General features: G+C 42.8%; 1 protein-coding gene across 1 annotated transcript; it reads right to left on the bottom strand.

The window, feature by feature from the left end:
* Window positions 1-17,005: 17,005 nt before the first annotated feature.
* On the bottom strand, window positions 17,006-19,488 carry LOC124267945 (E3 ubiquitin-protein ligase Midline-1-like). The gene is made up of 2 exons (XM_046702939.1): window positions 19,025-19,488; window positions 17,006-18,776 (listed from the first exon to the last, which is right to left on the bottom strand). Exons 1-2 carry the CDS (start codon window positions 19,335-19,337, stop codon window positions 17,128-17,130), a joined length of 1,962 nt encoding a protein of 653 aa, XP_046558895.1. The 5' UTR covers window positions 19,338-19,488; the 3' UTR covers window positions 17,006-17,127.
* Between the last annotated feature and the right edge of the window lie 3,695 nt (window positions 19,489-23,183).

The raw sequence follows: 23,183 nt of genomic DNA on the forward strand, positions 1-23,183 counted from the left end.
GTATCCTGTATCCACGCTCTTGCTGGTATAATGTATATCTTATATGGTGCCTGTATCATCCACGCTCTTGCTAGGTATAATGTATATCTTATATAGCGCCTGTATCATCCACGCTCTTGCTAGTATAAGGTATATCTTATATAAGCGCCTGTATCATCCACGCTCTTGCTAGTATAAGGTATATCTTATATAGGGCCTGTATCCACGCTCTTGCTAGTATAATGTATATCTTATATAGCACCTGTATCATCCACGCTCTTGCTAGTATAGGGTATATCTTATATAGCGCCTGTATCATCCACGCTCTTGCTAGTATAAGGTATATCTTATATAGCACCTGTATCCACGCACCTGCTAGTATAATGTATATCTTATATAGCGCCTGTATCCACGCTCCTGCTAGTATAATGTATATCTTATATAGCGCCTGTATCATCCACGCTCTTGCTAGTATAAGGTATATCTTATATATAGCGCCTGTATCATCCACGCTCTTGCTAGTATAAGGTATATCTTATATAGGGCCTGTATCCACGCTCTTGCTAGTATAATGTATATCTTATATAGCACCTGTATCATCCACGCTCTTGCTAGTATAGGGTATATCTTATATAGCGCCTGTATCCACGCTCTTGCTAGTATAATGTATATCTTATATAGCACCTGTATCCACGCACCTGCTAGTATAATGTATATCTTATATAGCGCCTGTATCCACGCTCTTGCTAGTACAATGTATATCTTATATAGGGACCTGTATCCACGCTCTTGCTAGTATATAGGTATATCTTATATAGCGCCTGTATCAACGCTCTTGCTAGTATAAGGTATATCTTATATAGTGCCTGTATCCACGCACCTGCTAGTATAATGTATATCTTAAATAGCGCCTGTATCCACGCTCTTGCTAGTACAATGTATATCTTATATAGGACCTGTATCCACGCTCTTGCTAGTATAAGGTATATCTTATATAGCGCCTGTATCAACGCTCTTGCTAGTATAAGGTATATCTTATATAGTGCCTGTATCCACGCACCTGCTAGTATAATGTATATCTTATATAGCGCCTGTATCCACGTTCTTGCTAGTATAATGTATATCTTATATAGCGCCTGTATCCACGCTCTTGCTAGTATAAGGTATATCTTATATAGCGCCTGTATCATCCACGCTCTTGCTAGTATAAGGTATATCTTATATAGGGCCTGTATCCACGCTCTTGCTAGTATAAGGTATATCTTATATAGTGCCTGTATCATCCACGCTCTTGCTAGTATAATGTATATCTTATATAGCGCCTGTATCATCCACGCTCTTGCTAGTATAAGGTATATCTTATATAGCGCCTGTATCATACACGCTCTTGCTAGTATAAGGTATATCTTATATAGGGCCTGTATCCACGCTCTTGCTAGTATAATGTATATCTTATATAGCACCTGTATCATCCACGCTCTTGCTAGTATAGGGTATATCTTATATAGCGCCTGTATCATCCACGCTCTTGCTAGTATAAGGTATATCTTATATAGCACCTGTATCCACGCACCTGCTAGTATAATGTATATCTTATATTGCGCCTGTATCCACGCTCCTGCTAGTATAATGTATATCTTATATAGCGCCTGTATCATCCACGCTCTTGCTAGTATAAGGTATATCTTATATAGCGCCTGTATCATCCACGCTCTTGCTAGTATAAGGTATATCTTATATAGGGCCTGTATCCACGCTCTTGCTAGTATAATGTATATCTTATATAGCACCTGTATCATCCACGCTCTTGCTAGTATAGGGTATATCTTATATAGCGCCTGTATCCACGCTCTTGCTAGTATAATGTATATCTTATATAGCACCTGTATCCACGCACCTGCTAGTATAATGTATATCTTATATAGCGCCTGTATCCACGCTCTTGCTAGTACAATGTATATCTTATATAGGACCTGTATCCACGCTCTTGCTAGTATAAGGTATATCTTATATAGCGCCTGTATCAACGCTCTTGCTAGTATAAGGTATATCTTATATAGTGCCTGTATCCACGCACCTGCTAGTATAATGTATATCTTATATAGCGCCTGTATCCACGCTCTTGCTAGTATAAGGTATATCTTATATAGCGCCTGTATCCACGCTCTTGCTAGTATAAGGTATATCTTATATAGCGCCTGTATCCACGCACCTGCTAGTATAATGTATATCTTATATAGCGCCTGTATCCACGCTCTTGCTAGTACAATGTATATCTTATATAGGACCTGTATCCACGCTCTTGCTAGTATAAGGTATATCTTATATAGCGCCTGTATCAACGCTCTTGCTAGTATAAGGTATATCTTATATAGTGCCTGTATCCACGCACCTGCTTATCTATGCTCAAAGCGTTAACACATTATTACCCCGGTTAACCCAAGCTGTCTGTGATGTTCTAGAATGTTGACAGTCATATGACTTATTTCCCGCCGGCTACCCATTCACTGCTATAGTCCGTTTGGCATAAAAGCGGACCGATGAATTGCAATCTAACTCGAAAACTAATAAACATATAATACTCAATGAAACGCTGAGCATAATCAAAACATCACACAAACTTTGTGATTTGTTTGCAGAATTTATGTCCTAAAATTTTAAAAGTTGTTTAACAAACTATCATTAAAATATTGACATATTTCACTATTTGTAACGAGGGAAGAGTGCAAAGAAAGGGACAGCCAGAAGTTAAAGAAGCACGTGCACAAGTGCCGACAAAGTTATTGATTCGTGAACCTGTGCTGTGCCGTCTCCATCCATTCTCGCACACCTGGCTGCCCCTTTCTCTGCACTCCTCCCTCGTAACAAATAGTGAACTGTGTCAATATTTTAATGATAGTTTGTTAAACAACTTTTTTATTTTTAGGACATAAATTCTGCAAAAACTCACAAAGTTTGTTTGATGTTTTGATTATGGTCAGTGTTTCACTGAGTATTTTATGTTTATTAGTTTTCGAGTTAGATTGCAATTCATCGGTCCGCTTTTGAGCCAAACGGACTATAGGTGAACAGAGGTAAGTTGTTAACAAACTCACTGCCCATGGTTAGACTATATGTGTGCTTCGTTGTGGGGCAGGACTGAAGTGCTAGAAACTCTCAGGAGTCAAGTTGCCCATTAATAATGCCAAGCACGGTCACCTCCAACGACCCTCAGTGCCCAACGTTGCTTAACTTCAGTTGTTACATGGGCTCTATGCACAGGACCACCCAACACCACAATTATCTCTATTGTCAAAACCCAGGCAGACACAGCAAGTTCACGGACCCTTGTTTAGTCCATGCACTGCAGTATCTGACAGTGAGTTCTGGAAATCGACAATAATGAAATTATATGTGAAATTAGTCTGGCCTCAATCACCGGTTATTCCTGGAAACAAGCGGAACGTGAACTAGGATGACGAGGATTCAGCCCACGTGCATCACGTCACACATTATCAGTTAACTCTACAAGATAAGCTGTGTCAGCTTCAAATATGTCAGTACTGTGCCACGGTAGTGCCTAGGGTGGTTGGGAGTCGTCTATTATTAACTTTGAAATTTGAGAAGTTGGTGTGCATTAATAAGTTTTTAGATTGCTCGATGACATCGAAAACATCATATACATGAGAATACATTTAATGTGAATTTGACTGGGGGAGTTTTGTACGACATTTGATCTTTGGTGACATTACTTTGTGATGAATGTGATCGCTATATAACCTACGTCTGGTCTGCTGGAAACTCAATCAGTTATTGAGACGCTCCCGACATACATTGCTCGGACCAGAGTCACCACATGCCCACCATCTTGTGAAACCTGTCACCACACTTACCAGAAACATGATTTATGTAAACGGACCACATAAATATAATAACTTTCCAGTTTCCAAAACTACATTGAGTACCTCTTTATCAGCTTCGTTGTTTCATGTTCAGTCCTATTATGATGGAAAGTCTCATATATATTTGGTTAGTAAATAGCAGTGCGCTGTTCTGGGCACAAGCCTAGTCGTTAGGGCTTTATTGTGTCTATATTCTGTTGTTCTTAGGTTATTTAAAGTGATTTTATATTGATCACATTTTACACTTCAGCGCAACTGACACAACCAGTGCGTCGTGCTCCTGTGAAAGCCCAGTTTTTGATATCCGGTTCTTTCTGCTTCCGGTTTATGATATCCTGTTCTTTCAGCTTCTGGGTTATATATGATAGAACCATAGTCGTTAACCGCAGCGACTGCATTGGCGCTGTTCTACTACAACAAGTCGCTTGTTTCACTGAAATAACCATTGTCAGTACAGAGATTACGAAGGCAACTAAACATTATCTATGATCCCTGACTTAAACTCGTGCCCTGTCGGTCTACCCCGCTAGCCTCATAAGATAATGTCAATATGTCCAAGACAAGACTCTGTATGTTTATCAGAAACAGGGTAGACATTTCTATTTGAAAAAAACCAACAACGTTATTTGATAGTTCACAAACCGTAGTACCAATATGGGCTTTGCCGAACGATAGCTGAGATGATTATGTATGGGACAGAGACGAGCCGACTGCCTCTCCTCATTGCTGTAGGCGATAACGTGCATGCGTCTGTAGGTATTGCTGTGACGACGGACTAGCACAAGCTAGGATCCTGGTCGTCTGGCTGCAGTCTACTGTAAAGGATAACAACCTAGCATCGTGGTCGTCTAGTTGCAGCCTACTGTATACCAATACAACATACTTCAATTGTTTGTCTCTGGCTGTGTCAAGAACATGTAAGATTTTAAGTTTTCTCAAAGGAACAAAGATGGAAACCAGGTACAAGCCCTCGTCCAGCTAAATATGACTTGGACTTGTACCTTGTCCTTCGCCTCATAAAGGCTGCACAACGATTGAAGTGAGGGAGCGCATGCGCTCTAGGGCAAGTAAACCAGTCGAGGTTAATCCGGTGGTTACGGGGCATCGTGATGATGATGAAGTCCCCTTCACGTAATAGTGTTTGTCATATTACAAAGACATTCAGTCGTCCGTAAATTTGGCGGGTCGATCGCAAACTAAACGAGACTTATTTTGACGCCATGTTTTAAACTAGCTTAACCGTGTTCTTTGTAGCTATCAGCAGATGTGCATGCGTGGATGACTATATCCGGTTGATTTGTTCCTGCATTATTGACTTCCGTGAGGATACAGACAAGAGTTTCATTTGCGTAACACGCGCCTTTGAATAGCCACGCAAACCAAACTGGAATCTTATTATTAGGAGAGATTGAGCCCCGAGTTGAAGGGTAATTGATTTGATTTGCCCAGTTTGTGGACTGTTCTGCGCTGCAAGGAGCAGGTTGGAGAACGATGTGCTTTGAAGTTCTCCTTAAATTAGATTTACGCCAAGCCGCACGGAGGATAAGTCGTCTGCTGTGGGAGTTGCTCGGATTGGAACAAATTAATTGCGACATGAAACTGACAAGTGATGCCAACACATAGCTCAGATGGAAAGGAGGTGGTCGTTGCTCCCATCACGTAATCGCTGTTTTTTCTTCCGTTTCTCAGAGATTTTATCCCCGTAGCTGACATGCGCAGTACTGCTAGTCCAGGACGTTGACACCTCACTAGAATGTTTCTACACCGGAGGATAGAGAGGAGGATCTTCTTTGTTCTCGAGAGTTCGATGACTGCATGGTCTTACTAAAACAACACAATCAGAAACTCATTTACGCTTTGTAATGAAAGTTGAAACGCCGAGAAACCATGAAGTGCAGTCGGGCACAATCGACGTGTTCTTCTCGTGTTTCATTTCGTTTCGTTTGCACTGACACCAAGCCCTCGAGTCCGCTGATAACGATTTACAACGTTGTGTCCCTTAGAGCCGTACCAGGATCCGCTGACATTTGCTTCAAAGCCCAATATTCGTCTAGTAGTCTGTCCGGATTTTACGGATGCTGGTTGGTTTCATCATGGTGGTAAACATCTGCGGGTTTAACGTACAGCTGACGTTTAATCTTGTTGGTGCCGAGCCCAACTCACTCTTCACCCACTGAACCTCAACTCCGACGCATAGTTGTTCATAAATGTAAACCTGTTATGATTTATTTTGAACCTGTGAAGATCCGGGTTAGAATTGGTCTTCAGCAAACCATGTGTGTCATTAGAGGCGACTAACGGGACCGGGTGGTCAGGCTCGCTGTCTTGGTTGACACAAGTCATTGTATCCCAGTTGCGTAGATCAATACTCATGATGTTAGTCACTGGATTGTCTGGTCCAGACTCGATATTCGATTTAGCTGGAATATTGCTGAGTGCGGCGTAAATCTAAACTCACTCACTCTTTTGATCGTTAAACAACAAACAAAGAAAACCTATTAATCACATTGGCCAGCACTAGGACTTCGCCATGTTGGAACTTGCTTCAATAGATTCACTTGTTCACATGACTTCCACACTACACAACAGTCTGACGTTCACTGTGACCCATCTTTAAAGCTTTTCCACTGAATTGTCTACTAACCCTGAAAACAATCGCCTATTTCCAAAATGACCATCACGGTGTAGGCACTTTGTGCAGATGGATCGGAGAAACATGTATCACTACTCCATTGAAGACCGCGGTAGGCAGTGAGAGGAATGAGCTCAGTGGCCATAAGGAATTGACCAGTGAGTTAATAGAAAACATGTACGTTTCATGTAGTGAAAGTAATATTATGTTATGCGTTATTGCTAAAAATATCAACGGTTAAAATCGTTAATATAATTACATTTATATCATTCACTGAGGAGAGTTCCCTTCACACTATATATTCTAGCTGAGTTCTGGAGAGCTAATTATGAGGCTAATTGTTAACTCGGTTCATCAATGAGAATATCGACCAGGGTGCTCCCAGCTACTCTGAAAACACAACCAGACCTCCGAGGCTCATGTCGGTCACGTGACATGAGTCATGATCAAACATTGATCAAGTTACGTCAGTGATCGTCTTGCTGTTGGGTGTGGTCAAAATATGCCGTCCAATCACTTAATGGAAGGATACACGTGTGAGAAATATATGTTCTGGATAATAAAATCATTAATCTTGTTTTCGATGTACAGCTACAGTTTAATGTCGCGTTCAAGATTATTGCGCGTATACAGCAACGTCAATTCTCATCGTGTAATTGTGTTGTCGGTTATATAGTACTAGACCACAAGGTAACACCCCGACTCCGAGCCACCCGTCCCTGTTTTATCCCCTAATTCCGAGCTCATGCAGTGCAACAAGAACCATCTTACAACGTCTGTTTGTGTGATGAGGTCTGGGACCGAACTACCGGCCTTCCGCTCTCCGGGCAGACGCTTCATCCACTAGACCACGGGTGTGGTCCCTTATTAGAAGCACACAATACATCCCACGGGGTCAGTCCCGTGTCAGATGGTCCGAGATAGGATGTGTCGCCATCTGTCTGTGCTGGACATGTGAGGCGACTGGGATCGGGTGGTCAGGTTCGCGGACTTCCTAGATTGCTTGTCTGGCAAAAATTCAATTATTTATGGGCAGCCGTGATATACCTGGAACTGTAGAACCTTGCTGAAAGAGGCCTTAGCATAGCAGATCGGTGCTCATGCTGAACACTGGGTTGTCGGGTCCAGACTCGGCTATTTACAGACCGCCGCCATGAAGCTATAATACTGATGATAAACTGTAGAACCTTGCTGAAAGAGGCCTTAGCATGATAGATCGGTGCTCATGCTGTTGAACACTGGGTTGTCGGGTCCAGACTCGGCTATTTACAGACCGCCGCCATGAAGCTATAATACTGATGATAAACTGTAGAACCTTGCTGAAAGCAGCCTTAGCATGATAGATCGGTGCTCATGCTGTTGAACACTGGTCCAAACTCGGCTATTTACAGACCGCAGCCATGTAGCTGTTACATTTCTGAGTGCGGCGTTAAACAACAAACCAACCGACCTTATTATAACAACAAAGCCTTCAAAATGAAATTGTGAAGTATTGCAGTACACTGAGATTAAGAGCACACGATTTACTGCACGGTGACATCATAATGTGGTACAGATTTTACAGTATCTTACACTTTGAATAGGTAACACTGTCCTGCCTTTAATATACAAAAAGGTGCATTGGTAAAACACTGAATTGAATGGTTGCCATGGCCGCCATCAAGGGGTCAGGTTGCCCCCTGTTTGACCTCAGAGTCTAGTCAATTGTTGTCCATCTCCACTCAACCGTGGCGTCACATTAATCACGATATTATCGACAGCTGCCATGAAGTTCCGGATATGATTGCCACGTGGTCAGAATGACAAACGTGATTGGACAGAGGAGTTGTACGTGAACGTCCGAGGTCACGTGCACAGTTACCGGAAGAGGAAGTTGGGATCAGCTGACTGATTCAGTTCGGACATGGTGGTCAGGGCTGGGACATGACAATGGTCCGGCCTCCGTATCAATTGATCGGGGATGTTTGGAATCTAATCACTCGACACATGTAATTAGAGAGTTGCTAAGAAAGCAATCATGCCAGACCATGTCTCTGGATTGGCCAAATTATTTCACAATGGGGTTGGGAGAATAGGGTCGTTTTCTGTTTGTAACGTAGGATTCGCGTTATTACGTTAGTGTCGGAGTCCAGCCCGGAACACCCAGAATTGCTGGACACATGCAGGACATGCTCGAAGACACTGAAACCGTTGATTTCGGGAAAGGCCCGGGTGATATTCTACAAAATTCATAAGGACACTTGGTGTTTGTGTAAGATCATGGTGATGGTTGATTGTTCTAAGCACCACATAGATGGAGCCAAATATGTAGTTGTGGACATTTCTTCATGCTGATAAACTTGAGTGAATGGAGCATTTGTTTTCGCTGGGACAAGTCTGTAAAATACGGCGGAGCGTATGGCCCTCGGAATCACGTGATTATGTGATCCTTCGCACGAGTGTAGAGTGCTTTCTTTCACGTGTATAATGTGTAAAGAGCATGAGTGACGCTCATAACATGAGCAACACAACAACCAGATCACGACAACACAACTAGATCGAGGCAAGACGATAACCAGATCATGTCAACACAAGAACCAGATCATGGCAACACAACAACCAGATCATGGCAACACAACGACCAGATCACGACAACAAAACAACTAGATCACGGCAACACAACAACCAGATCATGTCAACACAACAACCAGATCACGTCAACACAACAACCAGATCACGATAACACAACAACCAAATCATGTCAACACAACAACCAGATCATGGCAACAAAACAACTATATCATGTCAACACAACAACCAAATCATGTCAACTCAACAACCACATCACGACAACACAACAACCAGATCACAGCACAACAACCAGATGACGTCAACACAACAACCAGATGACGGCAACACAACAACCAGATCTCGACAACATAACAACCAGATCACGACAACACAACAACCAGATCATGGCAACAAAACAACTAGATCATGTCAACACAACAACCAGATCATGGCAACACAACAACCAGATCACGACAACAAAACAACTAGATCACGGCAACAAAACAACCAGTTCATGTCAACACAACCAGATCATGGCAACACAACAACAAGATCACGGCAACAGAACAACCAGATCACGGCAACACAACAACCAGATCACGGTAACACAACAACCAGATCACGGTAACACAACAACCAGATCATGGCAACACAACAACCAGATCATGGCAACACAACAACCAGATAACGACAACACAACAACCAGATCATGTCAACACAACAACCAGATCATGTCAACGCAACAACCAGATCACGACAACAAAACAACCAGATCATGGCAACAAAACAATTAGATCATGTCAACACAACAACCAGATCACGACAACAAAACAACTAGATGACGGCAACACAACAAGCAGATCATATCAACACAACAACCAGATAATGTCAACACAACAACTAGATCATGGCAACAAAACAACCAGACCACGACAACACAACAACAAGATAACGATAACACAACAACCAGATCATTTCAACAAAACATCCAGACCACGACAACACAAAAACCAGCAGATCACGGCAACACAACAACCAGATCATGGCAAGATGATAACCAGATCATGTCAACACAACAACCAGATCATGGCAACACAACAACCAGAATACGACAACAAAACATCCAGACCATGGCAACACAAAAACCAGCAGATCATGTCAACACAACAACCAGATCATGGCAAGACGATAACCAGACCATGTCAACACAACATCCAGATCATGGCAACACAACAACCAGATCACGGCAACACAACAACCAGATCACGGTAACACAACAACCAGATCACGACAACACAACAACCAGATCACGGCAACAAAACAACCAGATCATGACAACACAACAACCAGATCATGACAACACAACAACCAGATCATGGCAACACAACAACCAGATCATGTCAGTTCAAGAACCAGATCACGCAACACAACAACCAGATCACGACAACACAACAACCAGATGACGGCAACACAACAACCAGATCATGTCAACACAACAACCAGATGATGGCAAGACGATAACCAGATGGCGGCCACACAATAATCAACCCACAAATCAGATGGCCTCAACACCCAATACAATCAGAACGCAAACATAACACGGAGCTGATCACTTCACCCAAACCCAGTCAGACCCCATCCAATATACATGTATATACATCCACACCGTGCGTTATACTGAACACAGTTCCATCTTACCCGTCCATACTCCAAATACGAGAACTGTTTTTGTTAGGAACATCACCACAAAAGTCTTAGAACGGCATGTAGAAGCTAGACATATAAGAGAGGGGTGTAAACGTCCTAAAACGATGTGTTCTTTGTTACAAAAACGTCCATCAATTCATATGACAGGAATAAATAATGAGACCAAATTCGAAAAGGTACGAGCAATTGAAACAGGAAGCGAGAAGGGAGCAATGAACGCCATCCATAGGTTTGTAGGTGTAACGAAATAATTACATCGTCAGTGAGAGTCCGCCATAGCAGCAGACATCCTGCTGTTTTAGCCGTGAAGCCCACACTGTCACGTGAGATACGTGGTACACAGCCTCATGACATTTACATCTTCATATACACAGGCTTTACTACACAGACATTTGTCACGTGACATCCAGTCGTCACCAGAGCAATGTCATTTACTCCGTTAAACATATTGTGCAGCAGCTGGGCAGTGTGTGGAATAACACGACCCTGTGGTGTTCATTAGGACACAACCAGTGGGTGTCCTTAGGACGGGCAATTTTGGCTGAACAAAATTTACAGGAATGCATTACCCGTTTTATGCATAACGAATTCTTCTTTATCCTTTATACGACGTTCCAGAGCTAATTCTTGCTCCTTGAACAGGTGAATAAAGTCACCTCAACTATCCAACAGTTGCGGTCGGAGATGATCTGTCGCCTTGACGACCAGAAGAAGGAAGTGGAGCAGCGGCACGTTTACTTAACCATTTGATGACGTCAACAAAACTACACTAATCCATGAGAGATGGGGGTATCTTTGCCCGGGTTCGATTCCCCACATGAGCACTATACGGGAAACACATTTCTGATGTCCCCGTCATGATATTGCTAAACGCGAGAACTACTGTATACAGATTCTTGGTGTCTCCGACTATATAGTCCACCAAGCTACGACCCGCCAACACGGAATGACAAAACATAAAGTGACTTGTGATCTTAGCAGCTTGTTCATGCACATATTACTGCTTATATACAGTTGAAACATCTTCCAGAATGTCATTACGGAAACACGCATGCGTCACCGGAAGCCAGATACTACTGCGATTTTTGATACACAAACCATACAGTGTTAAACCAATATATCGAATGATGGACATAAGTTAATATGTTCCATAGTGCGTGATGTGTCTACGTAATATGTCCGATGGTTTGTCTAGTCTTGTACGTGACACTGATCGCCTGTCTTCTGAACCATATGTCGACTTGGGTGCTGTTTATCTCCGCCATTGTGACACTCCTGACAGAACACGTCCTAATTATTCTTGACTCTAAGGGACTAAACCCTGGTTCAACCCATGGGGTTATCGTTTACCAAGACAGTAGGCTCGTCTACATTTGTGGTTCAGAAAGGGAATATTTTGAATTAGCGGGGCTCCCCTGGTTGTCTGAACACCTAAGTTTCATTCTCCCTGTCCATGAGTACCTCAGGAATATGGCGAAAATACATGGGGTATGTCTGCAAATACCTCCCCAAAAGTTATCCTTTACAAGAAAATGCCTTGCCTTATAATGCGAATTATCATTTCTTTAGGACACCAAGAGGTCATTACTGTCAATAACATCCTGCCTACACTGTGTCCATGTCATTACAGTGAAACCCCGTCAACGTGGACTTATATGACACGGTTAACAATCTGCATAGGACATGAACCATTAACAACGATTTATTAATCCGGACATTTCTTATTCCGGACAATTTGAATGGGAATGTTACTGTCCTGATTAGCGAGGTTTCACTGTTCTGGCGCCTCATAGTCTCGAAGGGACATTGATGATGGCAAACAATTTAACCCATATATCTATATCGATGCACCTTGAAGGACACATCCAGTTTGTGACATAATGGTCTATTACGGTCTAGAAGGAAATACACTCATTCACTAAAAACGCTTTGATGACACGACCCAGAATGACAAACAATGAGACGATTTATTCATCCGGACGAGCATCCTCGACACACAGGGATAGTATAGTGGACATGAATCTAGTAAATATATATTATCGGTGGAACGTAATATCCCTGATTGTTGAGGATGGTACGCACTAATTTACTACCCTGAAACAAATCGTTGTTGAAACAGCTTTACTAATTTAAACATTCGCTGTACATTTCGCTGATATTGTTTCTGTTCATGAACGTAACGTTTTGTCATATATCGTATAATGGTGGGGAACTATGTTTCGTCAATCACTTTCTAAGAATACATAACCAATAACGAACTTGGGAAGTGGTGTCAAGTGAATTATAGATGTTTAACATGCGGCGAAATCTATTTTAGCAGCAGACACCACCTGAAAGAGTTTATGCAAGACAGCAGCATTTTGTATCATTCAATGGATGCATTCTGTACATACGACTGTCTCAATCTTGGAGTTATATTATTCAGTACAACAGTTGATATAAACACCGTTGTTTGTTGTTGGTTGTCTTCTGTTGGTTTTAGACAGTGTGTCACTCACTCTGCCATCACTGCCCTTGACCACATGGTAAACAACGTGGACAACAACATTGACACCATCGTGGAAAACGACATCACAACATGGACTTCAACATGTCCATGGACATTGACAACAACAGTAACAACGACACTGGCAGCAACGTTGTAGCGGTAGCCCACGGAGATACTATTTCCCCACTCATTCACATTACACTGAGGGCCGTGGGGGGCCTAGTGGTAAAGCGTTCGCTCCCGTGTTCGACTCCCCACATGGTTACAATGAATGAAACCCATTTCTGTCGTCCCCGCCGTGATATTCCCTGAAGTATTGCTAGAAGAAACAACCATACTCACTCACTTTGGTAGCTTGTTTGTTTGGGGGTTTCTTATTTGTAAACTGGAGCCATTAAATGATGTTTACATGTCCCCTGAAACTTGGTGTAAGTGTGTAAAATGTTCAAGTGGATATATTAAGGTAGGCTTAAAGTTCCGACTGCTTGTGTTTGAAAACTACATCACAACACGGACTACATCATGTCCATGGATATTACAACAGCAGTGACCACGACACAGGCAGCAACGTTGTAGCAGCAGCCCACTGAGATACAATCTCCCTACTCATTCACATCAGACTGAGGGCGGTGGGGTAGCCTTCTGGTTAAAGCGTTCGCTTCTTACGCCAATGACCCGGGTTCCATGCTCCACATGGGTACAATGTTTGAAGCCCATTTCTGGTGTCCCGTGTCGTGATATTGCTGGAATATTGCTAAAAGCGGCGTAAAACCAAACTCACTCTCTCACATCACGCTGACTCCGAGCAGACCAGTGTTTGGTTGCTGTCAATGCCGAGCGCCCCTGAGGTTACAAACTAGTACCAACCTGGTAAGACGCGACCGGGGATCGAACTTCCCACCCTCTCTGGGCAGACGCTCTGTCCACTCGACCAAGGAAGGGTCCATGACGTAAGCGGAGTGGAGGCCACGCCATGTTTTGTGTAGAGAGGTGACCGATCGGTTTACATATTGTTTGTTCAATGTCTCAAGCAGCGCCCGGACATTATTCATGCTATGTGATAGATTTATTGATGCAGTAGTAGTATTAATTTTACGCCGCTTTTAGCAATATCACGGCGGGGCACATCTGAAATAGGCTTCACACATTGTACGCATCTGAAGAATCGAACCAAGATCTTCGGCGCACCTAGCGAACGCTTTAGCCACAAGGCTACCCCACAGCCTCGGTCCGTAAAAGAACTCAGCGAGAAACCAACAAACAACAGAAGCAATGCCATATAATTAACATATTCTAAAATGAATTAATGAACAAATTGATACAAATCACTACACAGGTATTGCAGTGGACGTATGGGGCGGCCGGGTACTCTAGTGGTTATAAGACCCGGGTTCGATTCCCCATATGAGTACAATGTGTGAAACCCATTTCTGATGTCCCCCCACCGTGACATTGCTGGAATATTGCTAAAAGCGGCGTAAAACTAAACTCACTCACTCACTCACTCAGTATCAGTATAACCACCAGCATCAAGTTTCTAAACATCTAGGCTGAGTATCCAGAATAAGAACGATTTCCATATAGATGCCGGTCATCTGGTAACAAGAGGGGCGGTGGGGTAGCCCAAAGGTTAAAGTGTACTCTTGTCAAGCTGAAAACACAGGTTCGACTCCTCACATGGTTGCAATGTGTGAACCCCATTTCTGCTGTCCCCAGCCGTGATATTCCTTGAAATTTGCTAAAAACCATATTCACTCATTGCGGTAACTTGTTTGTTTAGGGGTTTTCTTATTTTTAATCATGAGCCATTAAACGAGCAATTATGATACTTATATGTCCCCTGAAACTTGGTGTAAGTGTATAAAATGTTCATATTCATAGAGATATTAGGGATGTCTTAAAATTCCGACTATTTGTGTTCGATGTGTCTTTCTGATGAAACATGTGGATGTTGTGATGAAACCCATCGTTGTTGAGAAGGTGTCTGGTTTATAAATTAATTGATATCGTGTTGCTATGTTGTGTGGCCCTTGATTTCACCTATAGCTACCCCTATAAAATACACAGTGTATGGAAGTAGAGGACATTAGTGCTTCCACCCCCAACCCCGACACAGTTTCAAAAGGAACACACAGGTTCATCACTTGATTGTCTGGTCTGACTAGATGTCACCGTGACATGGCAGTTACTTTGTGATGTTTTGTGACAATAAGGACAACTAGATAAACCTTGTTGTAGACAGACAAGAGGAGACACTGATTTGTATGGATAGTCATCTTCTTTATTGCAATGAGTGCGACGTTTCGGTGTAGGTACTAATACCGTTATCAAGCAAGTGATACAACAACTGAAGCAAAGCACATGTAGCAGCACAAAACTACCATCTTCTGTCTGTATTTTTCTACCAGAATGTCCTGACATGTAGCAGCACAACACTACCATCTTCTGTCTGTATGTCTCTACCAGAATGTCCTGACATGTAGCAGCACAACACTACCATCTTCTGTCTGTATGTTTCTACCAGAATGTCCTGACATGTAGCAGCACAACACTACCATCTGTCTGTATATTTCTAACAGAATGTCCTGACATGCAGGAGCACAACACTACCATCATCTGTCTGTATGTTTCTACCAGAATGTCCTGACATGTAGCAGCACAACACTACCATCTTCTGTCTGTATGTTTCTACCAGAATGTCCTGACATGTAGCAGCACAACACTACCATCTTCTGTCTGTATGTTTCTACCAGAATGTCCTGACATATAGCAGCACAACACTACCATCTTCTGTCTGTATGTTTCTACCAGAATGTCCTGACATGTAGCAGCACAACACTACCATCTTCTGTCTGTATGTTTCTACCAGAATGTCCTGACATATAGCAGCACAACACTACCATCTTCTGTCTGTATGTTTCTACCAGAATGTCCTGACATGTAGCAGCACAACACTACCATCTTCTGTCTGTATGTTTCTACCAGAATGTCCTGACATGCAGGAGCACAACACTACCATCATCTGTCTGTATGTTTCTACCAGAATGTCCTGACATGTAGCAGCACAACACTACCATCTTCTGTCTGTATGTTTCTACCAGAATGTCCTGACATGTAGCAGCACAACACTACCATCTTCTGTCTCTATGTTTCTACCAGAATGTCCTGACATGTAGCAGCACAACACTACCATCTGTCTGTATGTTTCTACCAGAATGTCCTGACATGCAGGAGCACAACACTACCATCATCTGTCTGTATGTTTCTACCAGAATGTCCTCAGATGCAGCAGCACAACACTACCATCTTCTGTCTGTATGTTTCTAACAGAATGTCCTGATATATAGGAGCAAAACACATCCATCTTCTGTCTGTATGTTTCTAACAGAATGTCCTGACATGTAGGAGCACAACACTACCATCTTCTGTCTGTATGTGTCTACCTGAAAGTCCTGACATGTAGCAGCACAACACTACCATCTTCTGTCTGTATGTTTCTACCAGAATGTCCTGACATGTAGGAGCACAACACTACCATCTTCTGTCTGTATGTTTCTACCAGAATGTCCTGACATGTAGCAGCACAACACTACCATCTTCTGTCTGTATGTTTCTACCAGAATGTCCTGACATGTAGGAGCACAACACTACCATCTTCTGTCTGTATGTTTCTACCAGAATGTCCTGACATGTAGCAGAACAACACTACCATCTTCTGTCTGTATGTTTCTACCAGAATGTCCTGACATGTAGCAGAACAACACTACCATCTTCTGTCTGTATGTTTCTACCAGAATGTCCTGACATGTAGCAGCACAACACTACCATCTTCTGTCTGTATGTTTCTACCAGAATGTCCTGACATGTAGCAGCAGCTCATCAGTGTTTCTCTATTTACACGAGAACGTCTGTATGGCACATTTGTGAAGACAAACACGTAGCCACCCTCTCTCATCTATACACAGTCCACGTGGATTCTGAATACAGTCCTTGGATGTCAGCAGATTTTGTACAAACTGACATGACTCAGTCAGATGGATGACTCTGTGTTGTCTGTAGTCTGTAACCAGGATGTCGCCTGTTCTGGTACTTGTGATACCCTGAGGAAACTCCAGTGATGTGTCTCCTGTAGGGCTGTAGCTGAACACCACATCTCCCTCGGGGGTCAGACACACGACACACTTGGTTCTACAGTCAGACACCAGGATGTTACCTGTCCTCGTATTACTGAGGAAGTCGGGATACTGTAAGATGTTGTTACCTTTATGGTGTGGACTGATAGACCTCAGCACGTTTCCTGTCATATCCAAGATATCAACACAGGGAGGAGAGTGGGAACCAGCTGCTAGTGTTGATGGAGTCAGGGACGTTATACCCCCATACTGTTTGCTGGTTGTGATGGTTGTCAGTAACTCCAGGTCTGGTTTGACTTTTACTGTTACAATCTGTTTGGTGCCTGGCACAGTGACAGCTACCTGATCGTGTGTCAACTTCGTGATATCACAGGGACCTCCATCAAGCAGGAGCTTACTGTGGCCTGGCTGATTGTTGCTGGTGTAGAAGGACTTCACACTCTTGTTGTTGCAGTCGGTGACTACAACCGTGTCTCTACCACCCACCACCACCACTGTCACTCCATAAGGCAGCGCTGTACGTGTATCGTCTGCTACTGTGACGTCAATGGTGTCTTGTAACACAGGAGTAGCCTTCAGGTCCAGCACACTCTCATACAGGACCTCTATCTCACCCAGCTGTAGATCGTCCAGTGCTTTACTCAGCTTGTCTGTGTCCTGTCTGAATGTGACACTGGCTATTATTCCTCCCTCCTTCAGGTCAGCGTCTCCGACAGCCTCCACATCATCGGCCTCACATACCTGATACATCTCATACACATCCATGTCACATTCCGATTGTAGAGCCTCGTCAATGAGCTCCGTCTGTTGTTGGTACATCTGTACTGACATCTCACCAGATTTTACGTCTGCTTTCATTTGTCCGATGTATTTGTCTGACATCTCTTTCAGTTCATCAAGAAGTCTCCGTTCCTTGAGTTTAATCTGTTCTATCGCCTTGACAGTTTCAGAGTTAATATGTGATTCCATTTCTTTAAATCGAAATGTTTCTTCTTCCAGCTTGGATTTCTTTGTCTCGATCTCTTTGTGGATTTTCTCCTTTCTCTGTGACAAATTGCCCGTCGCCCGCGTCAGTGCTGTTTTCATTGCCTGCATCTCTGATTCCAAGCTGACCACAGAGACACATTGCCTGTGGTAGATGGTACAACAGGTTTGGCAAACTGCTTTCCCGCAATCTTTACATAACAACTTAACACTTTCATCCTTGTGTTCTTTACACATGACCATCCGCCTTCGTTTAACTTTGACCTCCCCAGACAGGTCAGTGACATCGTGGTGACGAGCTGATGGGATGCGGTTGTGAAGTCTGACGCATCTCCCACATAACGCATCATCACACACATAGCACCAAACAGAGGCAGGAGTTGTCTCCCCTTCCTCTTTACAATAGCTGCAGCAGGTTGTATCTGAAAGATGAGGTTGTACGTTGTAGGTGTTTAACGTTTAGTACACTGGTGTATCGATGACAGATTGTACAATGTACCTAAACACAAATAATACCTGTTATGTTGGCTGTCAATCACTGAAATTATCATGATGCTTGGAAATACAGATACATATTTTTTATCTCTCATGCTATTATTTGAAGTCATTATGGTGAAATAGATTATGCTTCTGAGTCATTATGATACGGAGGTATTTAACACCTGTCTACCTTTAGATCCCGGACCAAACGAGTCCAAGAGTCCCTGGGTGAGAAAGATAGGTTTGACGTCATCCGCCCACTCCTCCACGGGTCTCTCAGGGTCGGACACTTTCGTCATCTTGCTGCAGAATGGACAGAGGAGGGACTTGGCACTGATGGCTTCTGGTCTGGTTTTGGTGTAGTTGACGATACATTTCCGACAGAAGGTGTGATTACACACAAGTGTACATGGCTTACTGAAGACGCCGGAGCAGATGATACAGGTTAAGTAATGTTCCGTCAGCTTCTGAGAGGTAGCCATCTGAAAGAGGACATGAAGCATTGATTGTTTAGGGGCTGCAAGGATTCGCCGTACAGAGTTGCGTCCCTTAGACGTGGCAGTAACCTATGATTGCTGGAATCCCACCAGATACGTCTTGATTATGATGTTGGTTTCGTCATAGCCGCACTCGTGGGTTTCGCTGTTTAGCCAATAAACAAACAAACAAATAAACAATCGATCGATCAATCAACCCTACTAATCATGAACAGTTTTAGTGAATGAACTCACAAACGTAACACGTTCTATCCAACACAGTGTAAAATCCTGCATTCCATTTGTAATTCATCAGTGTCGAAAATACATACGAAAATTGGTTCCATATAGATGTGTAGCAAGCTTTTGTTTTAAGTTAATTCTGATAGCAAGGTCAATTAACGTCAGGAAAATTCTCTTTCAAAAGCTAACCTGTTCAAGATTGACATTATAAGAAACTACCCACGAAGTTGAGGCACGGTGACACGCTGTCAAGCAATACACCGACCACCCAATCCACTTCGTCACCTCTGTGTATCCCGGATTCACGAATGGACTTATTGATTTTACTTTGAAACACGTAGCGATTACAGAGTTGCATCTCGTAGAATATTTAAAGCCATGCTTGTGACTATATATATACGCTAGAAAACCCCTCGAAATGTGTGTATGGACAGTGTTACTTTATCACATACTTCGTCACCTCTGTGTATAGAGTGTTACTTTATCACATGCTTTATCACCTCTGTGTATAGAGAGTGTTACTTTATCACCTACTTCATCACCTCTGTGTATAGAGAGTGTTACTTTATCACATACTTCATCACCTCTGTGCATGGAGAGTGTTACTTTATCACATACTTCATCACCTCTGTGTATAGAGAGTGTTACTTTGTCACATACTTCGTCATCTTGTCACCACTAGGCTCACACATCACTCTGATATTTTGAAGAGTTCGGATCCATGCGTACTTTTGTTTTGGCATGGCATATTATTAATTGTGATGGGAATCTACCAACTGTGTTTTCGTGTTTTAGAGGTTTCGAAAGTATATTCGTGTTAATTCCACTCCATGTTGATATCGTTAAACTAAAAAAAATTCTGACTGTGGCACTAGGACGCTTCCGTATTAAACTGTAAACACAACAGGTTCAGTTTTTCGCTCTTTCCGTATGTCACTTGGCCGGGCCTGTAAGTGTGTCACAAATGAACTTTGTTCACCCCATGCACCGCGTCACTGATTCGTGTAAACGTCTTTAACATTGTCCGAGTATTTTGACCAGTCTGGGTGTGTACAGCGAGGGCCGTGAAGGCGATAACGGTGTATCATTATCATAACGAAAGTAGGGTTATATCTAACTTCCGGGTTGAGAAGAGGGTTGAAATTTAAGATTTATGACCCTGTACTTCTAACAAAGTGTTTAGATTTCACACGTATAAGTATTTCTAGGCAATATATACCTTTCTATGATATTTACATTAGCACACAAATGTCCTGTTTCAACCTCAACAGTGAACTTGGCGCTTGTATGAGCCAGTTCAATAACGAAAGTACAAGCATACGAAATAACTGACATTGTATAATCTCCAAACAGGGAATTTCTCGTTTTAAACGTTTGTATATTATGTGACTTTTCGTCAGATATGTCATCATTCGAACCCAAAATTATTCTGAAATCAATATCCGCCCTTCAGAGGTACGAAATATCGTTTCTGTGTTTCCGAGCAGGCAACACCTACCTCTGTCACTTACCTCAAATCCCCTCTCAACTCCAGTGACTTTGAGCAAGCACTAGTTGCGTGGATATGTGCGCTATATAAATATCCTATAACAATAATAACTTTGTGTCATTTTAGTTGGAGCAGGAAAACCAGTGGTTGACAGTTTGAGTATCCACACTTGAGGTCATGATGACGTCATCCGCTACGTCACTATGCCTGACCACTTCATCCCCCTTTGAGTAAGTGCTTAAGACATATAGTGTAGTAACCTTGACCTAGATTCACCAAGATACGTAGATATATATGGAAGGGGTCTTGGGTGCGCTGGGTTTAACACAGCTTTGTACAGTATTTGAAAGGGTTCTTGGGTGCGCTGGGCTTAACACAGTTTTGCAGAGTATTTGAAGGGGTCTTGGGTGCGCTGCTAAATGTGAGTTAAACCTGAAGTGATCCAGGTGATTGTGACGACCTACAAACATGGGTGCGGTGCTGACACACCCAGATAATGACGACTCTGGGATTCGAACTCACAAAGGAAGGCATTCTGGCTCTCCTAGAGGATGAAACTATGAGAAACAATTATTCTGCCGGCTTAGACCACTGTGACACCAGTTCCCCCCAATTCTGAGTGAGTGAGTGTGGATCTTCCCCTAAATCTGAGGAAGGTCAACAGCATATTTGTTTTAAGGAGACTGTCCTGTTTTAGTTAGTAAATGTCGTTTAACAAATGTCGTAAATGTCAACCAGGACAGAGAGCCTTCCGTCCCGATCCTGTCAGTCGCCTCTTCGACAGGCACGGGTTGCTGAGAACAGACAAGAACAGTGTCACCCTAAGCAACCGACACAATCAAGCTGACTCAGCCCACACACTACCAACAAACACTCCATACGAGGGGACTTCTCTGTAGCAATATAGGATCATTGGGTCTTGATAGTGACTGGCATTTACCACATGGGAGAATCTGCAAGAACACAAAGCAATGACGTCATGACCATACAACAGTAGATGAAGACATAGAATATCAGTGGGAATTAATTCCATGAGGGTAATGGAGTATCCACAGATGAACATTATATGACTGTTTGTTTGTTGTTTAACGCCGCACCCAGCAGTATGTCTCCTAACTAATCGAGTCAGACAATCCAGTGATCAACAGCATTAACATCGATCAACGCAACTGGGATACGATGGCATGTGTCAACCAAGTCAGCGAGTCTGACCACCCGATCCCGTTAGTCGCCTCTTACAACAAGCATGGGTTGTTGGGGACCAATTCTAACCCGGAACTTCAAGGGGTCAATCTATGTGAAGTTGGTCTGTAAATATAGTCTAGATCAGACAATCCAGTGACTGACATGCTGAGCATCGACCTCAGCAAACAGGTTACGGTAACATACAGCAACCACGCCGTAACACAAGATCCCTTCTGTTTCCTCTTACAACCACATGATGTATTGAGGCTAACTTCTACCCTATAACATCACAGTTGTAACTAACAATAAAACACCTCCAATAAGCCACAGACACTGACCAGAATATTTATATATGTCCTGGTCTATATTCCACCCCTGCTGTGAAAAGTCCATCGTTTAACATGACACTTTTACGTGGTTTCCGTAGTCATAGCAAAGCAGCTGCAATTTCCAAGAATAATTCCACAAATGTCTTTAGACGTCTCTCTTCGTCCTAAGTTATATTGACATTACTGACAAAGGTCAGGAGTGTAAACAGTTTACTGCTGGTACGGATGCCGACAAGCATGGCAATGGTCATGACAAATCGGATGATAATCGGGATTTACACCAAAAGTCACTGTGTTCTTTTATCTGATTGGCTGAAAAACATGATCGAATGGTATTGCAAATTGCAAGACCGTTCGCTGCGTATTAATACGTACAATTGTAAACCAAAAGTCACCGTGTTCTTTAATCTGATTGGTTGAAAAACGTGATCAAATGGTATTTGATTCCCGGAAATTCTCTGCGTATTAATACATATAAAACATCGCTCACACCATTGTACTGTTACGTCGTCAGTTGTGATGACGTCATACAAATCATATTGTGACGTAAAGTCCGAATGACGTCATAAATGAGCAGTTCAGGTGTTATCATGGGAGACAGCCGAAACAGCCGGCTGATGACATTTC

This window comes from Haliotis rubra, unplaced genomic scaffold (genome assembly GCF_003918875.1).
Source record: "Haliotis rubra isolate DU_JTF1 unplaced genomic scaffold, ASM391887v1 Scf135, whole genome shotgun sequence".
Lineage (NCBI taxonomy): Eukaryota > Metazoa > Mollusca > Gastropoda > Lepetellida > Haliotidae > Haliotis > Haliotis rubra.

Coding starts and splice junctions, on each gene's coding strand:
- LOC124267945 (XM_046702939.1), bottom strand. CDS start 19,337: ATGCTTCATGTCCTCTTTCAGATGGCTACCTCTCAGAAGCTGACGGAA. Junction 18,777..19,024: donor GTTTGGTCCGGGATCTAAAG/GTAGACAGGTGT, acceptor CTCATCTTTCAG/ATACAACCTGCTGCAGCTAT.